Raw genomic sequence first — 15,719 nt, 5'->3', positions numbered from 1 at the left:
TACTACCCTGAAGCATTATTTAACATTTCATTAAATGTCTTCATCTCATTAAGGACACAATCTTAATAAAATGATTTTTAAAAATTTATTAAGCAGAGAGTGAAGTTCCCATGTTTAATAATACAGTCTTGAGGAATAGTATTTTGTAGTCTGATGTCTATGAATTTTAGAGAATCACCATCGTATCTCTCCCCCATATTATGCTGCTGTTTAGTCAAAATTACTTGCCTTGATTTTTTCTGCCACAGCTGGAGTTATGTGTATTTCCCTTTCTCCTTCATCATACATCTGAAATATAAGGTTATGCATGACATCGCCAGCAACCCAATTAATTTCATCCTGATGTTTAATTTGAATAGCTTTTTGTCCATCCATACTTAAGATCTGTAGTCTTGCAACATGACTGCTAGGAAGAAGTTTAATAATCTTCTCCACTGGCGGCACATCTTTACAACTCTATAAATGGGGAAAAAAAGGATATATAATTAAGATATTAAATATACATATATGCATAAATATCACTCCATAATAGCCTATGGCACTGGAGGTGCCAGGGGGCTTACCAGGTGTGACCAGATGTCCAAACGTGAAATCAGCTTGGCTTGTCAAAAAGTAAATCAAAAAGATATGCCAGAATACTTACAACTTTTAACAGATACTAGAATTGATGCTAGCTATTTAGAAAGTGTTTTCTATTCCAAAAGTATTATGTTATACAATTTACAAAATACTTCTTAAGAGTCATCATAAGTATCCTTTCATATAGGTCATCTTGCCATATTAGTATTTGTTTACACATTTTTCAGGATAAAACGCCACAGGTCTTATTTTCTCCAGCAGTGTGGCTCTCCTGACTAGCAAAGAACTGGGATGTTCAACAATATTTGAAAAATTAAAACTTCAAGAGCTTTAAGACTGAAATGCTACAAAAAGCTATTGATTTTTAACCTTTGAAAAAATACATCCTTCTTCACTAAAGTTTTGGGGAACATGTTGCCATACCTATTCTGCCTCTAAATGTTTATGCAATGAAGGCAGTTTGTCAGAAGGATCCAGGGAGTAAAAAGGGCAAAAAAAAAAATCCAGAAATAATCTATATTTCTGAAACACTTTAGTGATTTCAGAAATAAAAGAGTAAGAGGTGAAGAAAAAATGGAAAAAATTCTTTGCCTTTTTATGATTTCCCACAGAGGAAAAAGGGCAGTCAGCTGATTATCAGGCTTATGGTAATTAAAACAGTAACTTTGGGGGGTTACATTGATCCATAAAAGACTTGAGTACACTAGCAAGGCAGTACAATAAACGGTTTTCAATCTTTTGTTTATCCAAACATCCCAATCAATACTTACAAGTATTTCAATCCTTGCTTTCAGCATCTGGTCTTTCTTGATATTCTGTACATGTATAACTGGACCAGTTAAAATGTTTGTTCCTGCATTACTGCAGTCCACAGAATACACAGGAAGGTTTGAAGCACCTAAAAACTATTTAAAACGTAAAATTAAACTTCAGGTTTCTTTTACAGAACTACTAGGAGTATTACTTGTACCAAAACCGATTATTTGTACAAGTCCAAATATATACACAGGATTATTTACAGATAAATTTGATAGATTTCAGTTTTGCAGAAGCCTGGAAGATCAAGACCTATATTTTTTCGCAGATGATAAGAGAAGTGTGGGAGAAAGGAAGAAGTAAAATTTACTATCTATTCAACTGTTTTGTATTAACACATAAACACTAGTCTCTTTTGCCATTATGGCAATAAATTCAATTAAGTTGTTAAAGAAACCTCCTTTTCATTAATTTTGTAAAAATCACACATTAAACAGAATTTAAATATCAAGTTCAGTATGTCATCATACTACTGCAGACCCAGTCTAGAGGAAGAGAAAGTACGCATATACAGTGTAAATGGAATGCAGACTACCTTGCAGTGGGAAAAACATTTTTATTTGTTTATCTGTTCTTGCTGGAAGACTGATTTCACTAGAATTGGAAAAGTCACTTTCTTGAGTTAAAAAAAACTAGGTCCAAAAGGGCAAAAGTTTTTTACTTCTAAAAGCCACTGTAACACCTGCGTTCCCTTCTGAACTTAGACAAGTGCTTATGATAATAGCCTTACCTAGTATTATTTTTAGGCACTAGACTTGCATTTTCATCTTTAAAAAAATCAAAAGTAAGTTGTATGAAGTTTTTTTCCTGAACAAATTTTAGCATTGTATACGGCAAATATGACCTAAAATACCTTAAAATTGTAGCTACGTATCCTCACATAATTTTCTCTTCCATTTCTAAGGCCAGGTTCCCCTGATTCTGAAACTTACTGAATGACTCATAATAGATGAGGCAAGAGAGTCACAGTTATGGCTAGCAAGCTATAGAAACTTCAAAAGCATTATTGAAGATAGTGAATTCTATCTAGATGCCAAAATAGGCTCTTTTCCTAACCCTTTAAAAAGCAAGTATCAAAATCCTTATGACACATAATAAAATGCAGTTTACCTTACAATGAACTATCAACTTCGGCTGTGCTGTTATATTTCCTGATTCATCCAGTACTTCAACCTGAAAGGGGAAAGCTGTACCATTTTCAATCTTTAGAACTTCAGAATCTGGTTTTACTTTCAATTGACGAGGAGGGCCTGTAGATGCACAATTGCAGAACAGTGATTATATTTTAGATAACTTATGAGACACTGGATTTCAGTTTTTGCTATCTCAAAAAGTTTTTAAAGCCAAGCTACCAAGATATTTCTGGTAACAAACCATTTAGACCAATTCAAGTGTATTGGTTTATGCCGAGAAGTTCTAGACACTTCCTGTCCTTCAATACATACCATCTGCCAATCTTTTGAATGAATTCGGTAAGGAATAGTTAGACAAACATGATGAACTTCAGCACATACAAGGTGTAAACACATGATACAGTGCTATTTACATACTATATGGATTCACATTCATCAAAAAAGAAACCTGGAGCTTTATTCTGACATGTTAAAACCAAAGATATCAATGTTGAGATATCCGATCAATCATGATATGCAGCAAAAAGCCACCACAGCTACAACTTGCATGCAAAGAAAAGCAAATGAAAATTTTGTTGGCATTACTTGGATAGTAAAATGAAGCTATTCAAGTAAGTCTACCCCCTGGAATATGTAATTATTTTATCAGTTTTAAAAAAGAGAAGGAAGTAATAGATTACTATTAAAAGACAAGTTCTGAAAGCCATTGAAACAAAGAAGGCCATTTTTCAGAAACATCCTTTATGCATCATTCATTAAAATTTCCATTTCAAACTCACTGGTCGAAGAACAGGAAAGACTGAAATAGCTTTTATTCACTCCTTCCTCAAAAAACAGCTTTAAAAGCCAAGGATAAGTCCAATGAGAAGAAACAGGCCGTGAAGCATCTCCACATTGCCAAAAGCAAAAGATTCTAATGAAGGATGAAGTTGCCTTCAGTCCAAGGTAAATAACTAAGCAATACACAATACAATCTGTCTCAAGTCAGATCATTCCACTCCATTTTCTACGTGAAGCCTTAATTCCTCAAAAGATAAAGAATAATGGAATAAACTGTGCATTGTTGGTCTAACAAAGCTTGAAGTACACAATTTCTCTGCAAAATGAGATGGGAAAGCCTAAGTTTGGTAATCTGAGAGGCCAAAAAATCAGCCTTCAAACCATGTATTATTTCCCAAATCCAGAAAAACCCAGGTAACAAGGGGTAACAGGTATCCTGTAAGGGAATCCTCAGTATTAAGACATCCACAAAACACAAAATTCTGGTAAGGGCAGTAGATTTATAGACTTCTATATTCCTCTCTTGCATTACGATAAAGTCAACATGTAACACTAAAAATTTCAGACACAATCCCAACTGCCAAAGCATCCCCCCTTTGCTGGGGTAAGAAACTGAATGAGCACTTACTCATTCACAAGATGTTTTCTACAGGGAGAACAGGTCAATGCAGATTAGTACAGGTTAAAGGGCTTAATGCTGAAGAAAATCAAGAAGATAAGAAATTCATTCATTCAATGGTGCTAGGTTAGAAAAAGATTTAAAATAATTAAAAAAGAAGTGAAAATTCAGTCTCAAGTAAGCAGACAAATTCCAGCTGCTAGAGTAATAGACGATTGGTCTGCAAGTTTGATGTTATTCCTGCCAACAATGACATGCCCTTAGCTTTATTTAGTTTCAGTCATCACTTGGATGAGCTAGAATATCCTTTTTTATGTCTTACTAAATATTTTACCTTCTTGGGAGAAGAAGCATTTCATTAATGGCATCAGAATAAAGTCCAACAGAAATTCACTGTAAATATTTTAAGGATACTTACCAGGCTGCAATCTTATTTTGAAGATTTGTGTGTCTTCTTTCAAACCAGGAAGAGTAACCTTCAGATTAAAGTTCTAATGAAAAGAATATTTTAAATATTAACCTTAAACAAAACCATAAATTATCTCACATAGCCATGTCAATTCATACATATGTACATTTCAGCAGTCTACCCAAATTTTCTTGCACTGCTACATAAATAAAGGTTTTTTTCCCTGTACTAAAATCTGTCTTTTTCATGTTATTACTCCCAGAGACGTTCAATTCAGGATTTGCATGTAAAACTACATGGTTTTAACCATTAAAAGCAGCTATCATAACTTGTGGTTTCCTGCTTAGAGGCTGTTTTAGTGGGGAAAAAAACATCAGTTCAAAAAAAGTAGTTTTAAAGAAAGGGTCTGCAAGTTCTGTGTTCATTATTCCTTAGCTAATTGCCTGAAGCAAGGCACCACAATTACTATCCACCTCATCTTTGAATAAGGCCATAAGAAAAACAACTGCTGCAGAACTGCATCACTAAAACTGATTTTCACATTAAAATCAGAGAATGAAGGAGTCTAATCAATAATCTTAAAAGCTCCAACTTTAAAAAACTAGTTGCACTGCAGATATGTGAATTTCATATTTTATATATTTGATATTTGAGAATATTTAGTTGCAATTCATGAATTGTCATTTTTACACATTCAGAAATGCTGTCTCTGGAAAAGTTTAGTTTCATAATCCTGGCTTATGCCCTTCCCATGCCTGACAGGGTATGCGCAACATTAACACCTTGTAGATTGGATGAAAACAATCAGAGAATTCTTTTGGTTTGCTGGGTAAGAGAAGTAGAAAGTGCAATGAGGCCTGGGCAGGTGCATCACAACTGCAGTCACATCAAACATATGAGCTCCCCAGCTGATGGCTGGTCACACAGGTGCATGAAAACTCTCCAGCTCTGACCAGCCAGCCAACCATACTGGTCTGTCTGCAAGCCAAGCAGCACATATCAGCTGGAGCCTCATTAAACCAAATAATGAATCATGAGAAAAGGGGAAGGCAAAATATACTAAAGTTACATGTTGGAGGACTGGAGGGAAAAAAAAAAAAGGGGTGGGGTGGGGAAATAAGGTAGGAAATAAAAACATAGGAAACCAGTATAGCTGATAGCTGCCATTTAATGTTAGTAATGTTACTGAATTCTTCAGTAGTTCATTCAATCAAGATTTGTATTCATGCACTAGATACTCCTCCTATGCTTCTCTTCTTCTAGTTTCAATCCCTTTTCTGCAATACTGATTTTATACTTAATACTCTCTTCTTAATACTGCACTATTTTCTGCCTCTAATTAATCAGTTTACATCTTTAACTTCATTCCTTTTAATCTTTCAACATCTGGGTCCTCTAGGGAAGTTCTTTTCCCTTATCCTTCATGATCCCTTTATCTACTTTCCTTTTGCTTTCAAGTCTGCTTCTATGTATACTGCAGTACTTTAAAATGAAAAGAATAAAAAAGAAATATTGTTTTCCTTTTTTAAACTCCCTTCTTCACCCTTCTCCTGACTGAATTCGAAATCCTGTAAGGGAACAGTCTTCTTGATATTGCTTACACACTTGTCTTAAAATTTCCTCTTTGATTCCACCCACAAAACATACTTCTTTCTGTCTTGACTGCTTTGGGTGGAATTAAATCAATGACTACAGAAGTAAATGAAGTCTGCTTTCTCTTTCTTCTCTATCAGTGCTTCCTCCACTGATGACTGTGATATTCTGTATTTCCTATCTCAATCAAATTTCTCTTCTCCATTTGGCATGATTATTCCTTTAACATTTTTTTCCTTACTCCTTTCTCTGAAAAACATTAATTTTTTCCATGCTCTCCATTTCTTCCTTTCTCATTCACTTTTTCCTTCTAAATTCTTTCCAGAATCCTATTACTAGCTGTTTCTCTGAGATATTTTAGCTGTTCTGCTACCATTTCAAAATCAACTTTTAAGGTGCTGAAAATTCCTCCTATGTTCTTCTCTGCTTCTTATTTTAAATTAAGCACTGAAAATTACACTGTATTTATGTTTTTAAATTATCTGTTGTTTTTAGTCTGTTGTCCCACCATCCTGCTTTTTGCCATTATTTTTCATTACCATCTTAAACAGTCCTTTCTTCATATAAATTAGAACCGCTACTTTCAGTGGCAGTTCCTGTATTGCCTCCAACATTTTATGCAATTAAGCAGCGTGAGAAAATAACACCCCTTCTTTTCCATTATTATGGTATGGTATAATTTCTGTACTGCAAGTTCCTTAAATGACTCTTGGTCTTGGCCCTCACCAAATTTATGTCTTGCCACAGCCTGGCACTTTTGCTCCTACACACTTTATTTCCCAAAATCCAACTCTATCTTCTGTCATTATTCTTGCCCTTCACCTTAAATTCTGAGCTTTATCTACAAAATTTATTACATTCAACACCCTCCAGTTTTCAATAAGCAGGTATATGCTCCCTCTTCTTTTTACAAACCTTTCCACCAGCAACTTTATTTGCTTTTTTCTAAGCAACAATAGCAACAGTATAATGAGGTATCTTCAGCTACCCCAGTTCCTAGCTTTGTCTTTACTATGCTAGACTGCAAGACTAAATGAAAGGATTAGGATCTGGTTACAATACTGTGTAAAAATGCCACATACATGATTTCAAAATTATTTTTTAAAATCTTCAAATCTATATTTATCAGAAGCATTAAGATCTGTTTCATGAAAGAAATCTTTATAGCATGTAACATATGTTTTTGTTTTTACAGTGAATTAGCAGCTTGACTAGGTGCTGAGAATCCATCAGTAACAGGTTGGATTTGGATGACATATATTTGCTACAGAAGTGAAAACAGCATTTTGGAAACGTCTAGAGAAGCTTGAGTAGATACCACTCGTATTAACTATTACTACTCATCATCTCAACTACAAGAATGGAAGATTTCAATGCTCCCTATGCTATTTCAGTGCAAAAGTCACCAGGATGATTTGGCTTAAACCAATTTCAGCACCAGTTTAAACTAAGACAACTGATTTAGCATGCTGGGTACACTCTACCACACACCCATGTGTTGCTCAGCCCCTCCAGCTCCAGTCCCATCAGCTAACAGAATGCAGCGGTGGGAAAGACAAATTGCTCCAGGTAGAGCTGTAAGAGACCATTCGAAAATATCCCGAGAAATACCTGTAGTCACTAGTGTAGATCAAACTTAGATAACACTATGTGACAATCCATTTTACAATAAAATTATTTGCTCTGTGCTTTTTTTTTTTTAAAATATGTTACTTCAAATTTAAATTCATTAGCCTACCTTGCCCTGGCAACTATTTATACAGCCTTTAGCAGTGACACCCTTGATGATGCACTTTGTTCCTGCAGTTATTTCTTCATACTGCAGTGTCAATCCACTAGAAAAATACACAGAAAACAAAACAATCAATTTAAAAATAAACACGGTGTTTTAGTATACAAGATACTTTCAGATATTCTTATGGAAATAAAAGCAAAAATGCCAGTTAATTTATGTGAAAAGTATCCAGTATATCACTTTATATCACTTGGACAAACCCCAAAGAATTACTGTATTAATGTCACATGAAGAAAGGAAAAAAAAAAAAAAGAAAAAGAAATGGTTGAATTACCTAGCTTCAAGAATTGGTTTAATGCCAGTTGTCAACTGTGTTGCATGACCAAATTCATCCTGCAATTCCAAAGGAATATTAAAAGGTACTCCAACTCGAAAAGGAAGCTCCAAAAGACCCACTGAAAATTTCTCTGGTTTACCCTCTAAGAGAAAAGAATAATACATTTTTAGAAGGAATTATGTGTGTTCATCGGCTTTTTCTTAATTAAGGCTGCAATTAAGTGTTTTTCAGCCTCAAAGTAAATAGGCTGTTCAGAATACTGTTGTAACCAAAATCATAGTTTATTGATTGATCCTCTTTTTTTAACTTACACTAACATAAAAACAATAGATAAAACATAATAGCAGTAGACTACGGTATGAGAAACATAACAGGACAGCCAAAACTTCCAAAGTACTTAGAACATCAATACAGCACCTGAAAGTGCACAAGTTCCTTGTGGACAGTTTTTCTTAAACATTTAATTGCTTTAATTCTGTTTAAAAAAAATCATTCTTACAACAAAACATTTTTGTTTTACAACTATCCCAAATTTGAGATATAAAGATGAATAATGTTCTTTGAAAAAGAAATGTGAGTGCATCCTTCCTGTGAAATCTGTCCCTGTTAGACTGCCTCCAATTAGGCAATAAAAACTGAGACCAAACATAGCAGTACAAAGGGGAGCTTGTAAATCAGAGTAATGTTTTGTGGAATCAAACTGTCTTGGCCAGGTGACCTTTGAAAAAAGAAGCAATCCAGTGCTGAGCTAAATGGTAGATAAATATCCTATCAAATTATTTCGGACTCATATTAAGAACTACTTTCACTACCTACAGGTGTCATTATCAGGGAGCTTCTTTTGCACAAGGGATGTGAAAATCATGGGGGGAGGGAAAATGTTACCTTGTACTGGCCAAAATTATTTATCAGTTACAACAACAAGAAGATGACCTCAACCTTACAGTGTTTACAATTTACAAGTGAATAATAAAACTGTAAAATGATTTGACAAAATAACAGTAAAAGAACTTCTGCACTGTCAAAATGAATAACTACCGAAAGAACGTGTCTGAACTGAAACGACAAAACTTATAGATTGACTTAGGAAGTTCAGTTTTAACTGGCATTTATGATGATTTTTTAGCTTACCAAGAAGAACTGTAAACACTAAGCAACAACCTGCTATTAGAGAAATAAAATAATTTGTTTCTCAGACAAAAAAGCTGTTGATTTTAGCTTAGATTTTAATTGTTCTTTTCTGGATTTTTAGAATCTATACACACAGAAAGTCACACAAATGCTAATATTTTGGAATAACGAGTGTAAGGATTTATGGCTGCCTCTGAGACAACACAAAACATTAAAAAAACAAAGACTTGAAATATTCACTTTTCAAGACTGAAGATATTAAAAATGTCAAATTATCTTCTGACTAGATAAAAGAGCAGCAACAGATAGCAAAAGTTGCTTTTGGTACCCCTTGTGTTAAAAGTAGCAAACTATTAGTTCATTAGATTTTTAAAGTGTATATTCCTTTCCGAGGAGATTTGTTAATTTCAATTGCTATGGCCAAAAGAACCTTTAATTGAAGGCTGCCACACTGGGGAAAGCCACAATACTATTGAAAAAGAATTTTAAAAATACAGAATGCAACTTTGCAACTTTTAAGATTCTCTTTTTGTTTTGATAAAGAGATAAAGAAGGAGCAGACAAAGTTCTTTTATGTATTCGTTCAGAAAAAGAGATCTTTCTTCTTTTTTGGAACTTCACAGAAGTATCTTGAGACTTCAATGCCAGGTTTTCAGACATATGTTTAAATAATTACTCTTTTCAAGTAATGCCAAACATTTTTTCTGTATTCTCATACAAGAATACCCCTTTCCATTCTGCCAATAATACTTTTACAGAGGCTTTTAAAAGAATATGCTACAAAGAACTCTTTTCTGCCTAAAGGGTTTGCATTCAAAGCCTCTAGTTTTGTGGAAAAAATAGGAGGCTACCAGAAGCATCTATTTTTTCTTGATCTTCTGGAAACAGATGTTAGCCCTACCTCCCGAACTTGTGACGAAAATACCCATTTTAATATTAAATGCAAAGGAAGTAGTATTTTTTGTCTCCTCCCCTCCCCATCCCCCTTGTAGATAAAGCTTACGGAACGGTTGATGTTTGAAGGGTTCTCTGGAGATCATCTTATCCAATGGCCCTGGCTCAAGCAGGGCCACCTAGAGCCAGCTGCCCAGGAACATATCCAGGCAGCTTTTGAATATCCCCAAGAATGGAGGCTCCACAACCTCTTGGGCAACCTGTGCCAGTGCTCAGACAACTTGTGCCTGTGCTTCATCAGCCTCACAGCGAAGAAGTGTTTCCTGATGTTCAGAGGGAACCTCCTGCATTTCAGTGTGTGCCCGTGCCTCTGGTCCTGTCACTGGGCACCACTGAAAAGGGCCTGGCTCCATCTTCTTTACACTCTCTTTTCAGGTATTTATAGAAATTGACAAGATCCCCATGAATCCTCTCTTCTCCAGGCGTAGCAGCCCCTGCTCTCCCAGCTTTTCTTCATATGAGAGATGCACCACTCCCTTCATCATCTTCATGGCCCTTTGCCAGACTGTCTCCAGTATATCCATGTCTCTGTGTTGTAATGTAATGTGCCCAGAACTGGACACAGTGCTCCAGTTGCGGCCTCACCGGTGCTGAGTGGAGGGGAACCATCATCTCCCTCAACCTGGTGGCAACACTCCTCCTAGTGCAGCCCAAGACACTGTTGCTCTTCTTTGCAGCAAGGGCATACTGCTGGCTCATGTTCACCCTATTGTCCACCAGGACCCCCAGGTCCTTTTCTGCAAAGCTGCTTTCCAGTCAGTTGGGTGCCAGCCTGCACTGGTACATGGGGTTGTTCTTCCCCAGGTGTACTTCCCCTTGTTGAACTTCATGAAGTTCCTGTCAGCCCATTTCTCCAGCCTGTTGAGGTCCCTCTGAATGGCAGCACACCCATCTGGAGTACCAGCCACTCCTCCCAGTTTTGTGTCATCAGCAAACTTGCTGAGGGTGCACTCTGCCCCATCATCCAGATCATTAATGAAGATGTTAAACAGGATCAGATCCAGTATTGACCCCTGGGGTAACCACTAGTTACTGGCCTCCAACTAGACTTTGTGCCATTGATCACCACCCTCTGAACCCAGCCATTCTGCCAGTTGTCAGTCCACCTCACTGTCTGCTCATCCAGCCCATGCTTCATCAGCTTCTCTATGAGGATCTTATGGGAGACAGGGCTGAAAGTCTTACTGAAGTCTAGGTAGACCACATCTACAGCTCACCCCTCATCTACCAAGCTAGTCCTTTCATCATAGAACGTGAATCCATGCTAACTACTACTGATGATCATCTCGTCTGAAAACGGTTTCCAGCATTAGTTGCTCCCTCACCTTCCCAGAGATCGAGACGAAGCTGACTGGCCTGTAGTTCTGTGGGTCCTCCTTCTTGCCCTTTTTGAAGACAGGAGGAACATCTGCTTTCCTCCAATCATCAGGCAGTTCTCCCAATTGCCATGATTATTCAATTATGGAGAATGGCCTCACAATCAGCCAGCTCCTTCTGCCTCATGTGTGTACCCCATCATGGCCCATGGACTTATGTATGACCAGTTTGCTTAGGTATTCCCTGACCTGATCCTCTTCCACCAAGGGTATATCTTCCTTGCTCCAGACCTTCCACCGGTCTCTGGGGCCTGGGATTCCTGAAGGTCCATCTTGCTAATAAATACTGAGGCAAAGAAGTTGTTCGGTATCTCAGCCTCTTCCATGTCCTGTGTCCCCTGCCTCATTCAACAGTGGGCTCACATCTACCCCAGTCATTCTTTTGTCACTTATGTATTTACAGAAGCCCATCTTGTTGCCTTTGATATCCCTTGCCAGGGATTCCAGTTTCAATTCCTACTGGTCTTTGGCTTTCCTAACCCCATTCCTGCATCCTCCCAGGTTACCTGTCCCCGCTTCCACCTTTTATATACTTCTTTTTTGTGTTGAGTTTTGCCAGGAGTTCCTTGTTCACCCATGCAGGCCTCCTGGCATCTTTGCCTGACTTCCTATTCATTGGGATGGACTAGACTCGAGCTTGGAGGAGGTGATCTGTGAATATTAACCAGCTTTCTTGGGCCCCCTTTCCATCCAGGGCCTTATCCCATGAAACTCCACCAGGCAGATCTTTGAGGAGGCCAAAGTCTTCTCTCCTGAAGTTCAGGATTGTGAGCTTCCTTTTTGTCCTTCTTCTTCCTTGGACGATCCTGAACTCTACTATCTCGTGGTCACAGCAGCCAAGGCTGCCTTCAACCTTCACACCCGCAGTGAGCCCTCCTTTTTTGTGAGTATGAGGTCCAGCAGAGCACCTCTCCTTGTTGGTTCCTCTATCACTTGAGTCAGGAAGTCGTCACTGATGCACTCCAGGAACCTCCTGGATTGCTTATGCCCTACTGTGTTGTCCCTCCAGCAGATATTGGAGTGGTTGAAGTCCCCCACGAAGACCAGGGTCTGCAAACATGATGCTGCTTCTGGCTGTCTGTAGAAGGCCTCATCCACTTGTTCTTCTTGGTCAGATGGCCTATAGCAGACACCCACTACAGTGTCATCCATACTGGTTTGCTCTTTAATCCTCACTTACAAGATCTCAGTTGGCTCATCATCCATTCCCGGGCAGAGCTCCATGCATTCCAGCTGTTCTCTTACATAAAGGGCAACTTCACCTCCTTGTTTTCCTGGTCTCTCTTTCCTAAAGAGCCTGTATCCATTGCAACATTCCAGTTATGTGAGCCATTCCACCACGTTCCCATGATTCTAGCAATTCATAGCCCTGCTGTCTCTAACTCATCATGTTTATTCCCCATGCTGCATGCACTAGTGTACATGCAGCTCAGAGAGGCACCAAAGCATGCCGATTTCCCATAAAGGGTTTTGGCGACTCCTCCATTACGGTGCCTTGTAGGCATTTCCTTGCATATACGCAAATGCTGGAGGTGAGCCCAATTCAGCCCCATTTTGTTCATTTTGTGATTTTTCTATCACATCACTCCAGGCCCTTTGCTCGTCAACCATGTCCATCACTCCCTCATAGGGCTGCTGATAACTCTCTTCCTCCCCTGTCGTTCCTAGTTTAATTTCGGCTTGGTTTTTGCCACTTCAGAAAAAGGCAAAGTCACAGCACGGGAAAAGGGCTGAACAAAACTTTTTCTTTTGAACTGGAGACTGAGAGTCAGAGACCAAAAGAAGATCTATTTTTTTAATGTATGTAGGCGACAAATTTTTTCATTACTATATACAAGAACACTTACATAAAAGGATGAGTCTTGGTGATAAAATGGAGTAGGGGATGTATAATCCATAGTTGGCATGTATTTTTGCAAATTAATTTAGCAAGTAAATAACTACAGATTTTCTTTAAGATGAATTATGATGTACAAAATCAAGAGTACAGGTTTTTTTTTTTAAATCCTATGAAATCTCATTTACAGATAACATACTACTCCTTTATAATTTAAAAAAGAATTGTGTTTCATATTTCTGGACAGAAAGAGCAATTTCAAACTAGGCTACAGCCTTACCTTTTTACATAAATATATGCCCATTTTCCCTGGAAAGAAAAGAAATAAAGCTTCTTCAGAGAATCATAGAATCATTTAGGTTGGAAAAGACCTTTAAGATCATCAAGTCCAACCGTTAACCTAGCACTGCCAAGTCCACCACTAAACCATGTCCTTAAGCACCACATCTACACATCTTTTAAATACCTCCAGGGATGGTGACTCAACCACTTCCCAGGGCAGCCTGTTCCAATGCTTGACAACCCTTTCGGTGAAGACGTTTTTCCTAATATACAACTGAAACCTCCCTTGGTGCAACTTGAGGCCATTTCCTCTCTTCCTATCGCTTGTTACTTGTGAGAAGAGAACGACACCCACCTTACTACAACCTCCTTTCAGGTAGTTGTAGAAAGCGATAAGGTCACCCCTCAGCCTCCTCTTCTCCAGGCTAAAACAACACCAGTTCCCTCAGCTGCTCCTCAAAAGATGTGCTCTAGACCCTCCACCAGCTTCGTTGCCCTTCTTTGGACATGCTCCAGCAGCTCAATGTCTTTTTTGTAGAGAAGGGCCCAAAACTGAACACAGGATTCAAGGTGCGGCCTCACCAGTGCCGAGTACAGGGGCACGATCACCTCCCTGCTCCTGCTGGACACACTTTCTGACACAAGCCAGGAGGCTATTGGCCTTCTTGGCCACCTGGGCACACTGCCGGCTCATGTTCAGCTGGCTGTCGACAAACATCCCCAGGTCCTTTTCCTCTGGGCAGCTTTCCAGCCACTCTTCCCCAAGTCTGTAGCGTTGCCTGGGGTTGTTGTGGCCGAAGTGCAGGACCCGGCACTTGGCCTTGTTGAACCTCATACAGTTGGCCTCAGCCCATCGATCCAGCCTGTCCAGGTCCCTCTGCAGAGCCTTCCTACCCTCAAGCAGATCAACACTTCTGCCCAGCTTGGTGTCGTCTGCAAACTTACTGAGGGAGCACTCGATTCCCTCGTCCAGATCATTGATAAAGATATTGAACAGAACTGGCCCCAATACTGAGCCCTGGGGAACACCACTTGTGTCTGGCCACCAACTGGATCTAACTCCATTCACCACAACTCTCTGGGCTCGACCGTCCAGCCAGTTTTTTACCCAGCAAAGAGTACACCCATCCAAGCTATGAGCAGCCAGTTTCTCCAGGGGAATGCTGTGGGAAATGGTGTCAAAGGCTTTACTGAAGTCTAGGTAGACATCATCCACAGCCTTTCCCTCATCTACTCAGCAGCTCACCTTGTCATAGAAAAAGGTCAGGTTAGTCAAGCAGGACCTGCCTTTCATAAACCCATGCTGACTGGGCCTGATCACCTCATTGCCCTGCATGTGCTGCGTGATGGCACTCAAGATGATCTGCTCCATAACCTTCCCCGGCACCGAGGTCAGACTGACAGGCCTGTAGTTCCCTGCATCCTCCTTCCAGCCCTTCTTGTAGATGGGTGTTACATTTGCTAATTTCCACTCAACTGGGACCTCCCCGGTTAGCCAGGACTGCTGATAAAGGATTGAAAGTGGCTTGGTGATCACTTCCTCCAGCTCCCTCAGTACCCTTGGGTGGATCCCATCCAGCCCTATAGACTTGTGTGTGTCTAAGTGGTGTAGCAGGTCGCTAACCATTTCCCCTTGGATTATGGGGGCTTCATTCTGCTCCCCATCCCTGTCTTCCAGCTCAGAGGGCTGGGTACCTGGAGAATGACTGGTCTTACTACTAAAGACTGAGGCAAAAAAGGGATTAAGTACCTCAGTCTTTTCCTCACCTTTTGTCACTGTGTTTCCTCCCATATCCAATAAAGGATGGAGATTCTCTTTAGCCCCTCCTTTTGTTGCTAATGCTTGTATAGAAACATTTTTTATTGTCTCTTACGGAAGTAGCCAGATTAAGTTCTAGCTGGGCTTTGGCCCTTCTCATTTTCTCCCTGCATAACCTCATGACACCCTTGTAGTCCTCCTGAGTGCCCTGCCTCTTCTTCCAAAGGTGATAAACTTTCCTTTTTTTCCTGAGTTCCAGCCAAAGCTCTCTGTTCAGTCAGACCGGTCTTCTTCCCCACCGGCTCGTCTTTCGGCACATTGGGATGGCCTGATCCTGCACCTTTAAGATTTCTTTCTTGAAGAACGTCCAGCCTTCCTG

The 15,719-nt window shown here is 39.2% G+C and overlaps 1 protein-coding gene across 9 annotated transcripts in view; it reads right to left on the bottom strand.

The window, feature by feature from the left end:
- The window catches only part of SMCHD1 (structural maintenance of chromosomes flexible hinge domain containing 1), an 88,687-nt gene that overhangs the window by 37,176 nt on the left and 35,792 nt on the right, over nucleotides 1-15,719 (bottom strand). For all 9 annotated transcript variants that reach the window (XR_012672364.1, XR_012672363.1, XM_075142033.1 and 6 more), the window contains 6 exons: nucleotides 7,999-8,143; nucleotides 7,668-7,764; nucleotides 4,346-4,418; nucleotides 2,506-2,645; nucleotides 1,350-1,484; nucleotides 229-456 (listed from right to left, as the gene is read on the bottom strand). Coding sequence is in view for 7 of the 9 variants with exons in the window: in XM_075142033.1 (XP_074998134.1) it covers nucleotides 229-456; nucleotides 1,350-1,484; nucleotides 2,506-2,645; nucleotides 4,346-4,418; nucleotides 7,668-7,764; nucleotides 7,999-8,143 (818 nt within the window). In the remaining 2 variants the exon portion in view is untranslated. The remainder of the gene's footprint in view (nucleotides 1-228; nucleotides 457-1,349; nucleotides 1,485-2,505; nucleotides 2,646-4,345; nucleotides 4,419-7,667; nucleotides 7,765-7,998; nucleotides 8,144-15,719) is intronic.

This window comes from Calonectris borealis, chromosome 2 (genome assembly GCF_964195595.1).
Source record: "Calonectris borealis chromosome 2, bCalBor7.hap1.2, whole genome shotgun sequence".
Classification (NCBI taxonomy): Eukaryota; Metazoa; Chordata; class Aves; order Procellariiformes; family Procellariidae; genus Calonectris; species Calonectris borealis.
Note: the sequence above shows the minus strand (reverse complement) of the source record. Positions and strands in the feature narration are given on the sequence as shown.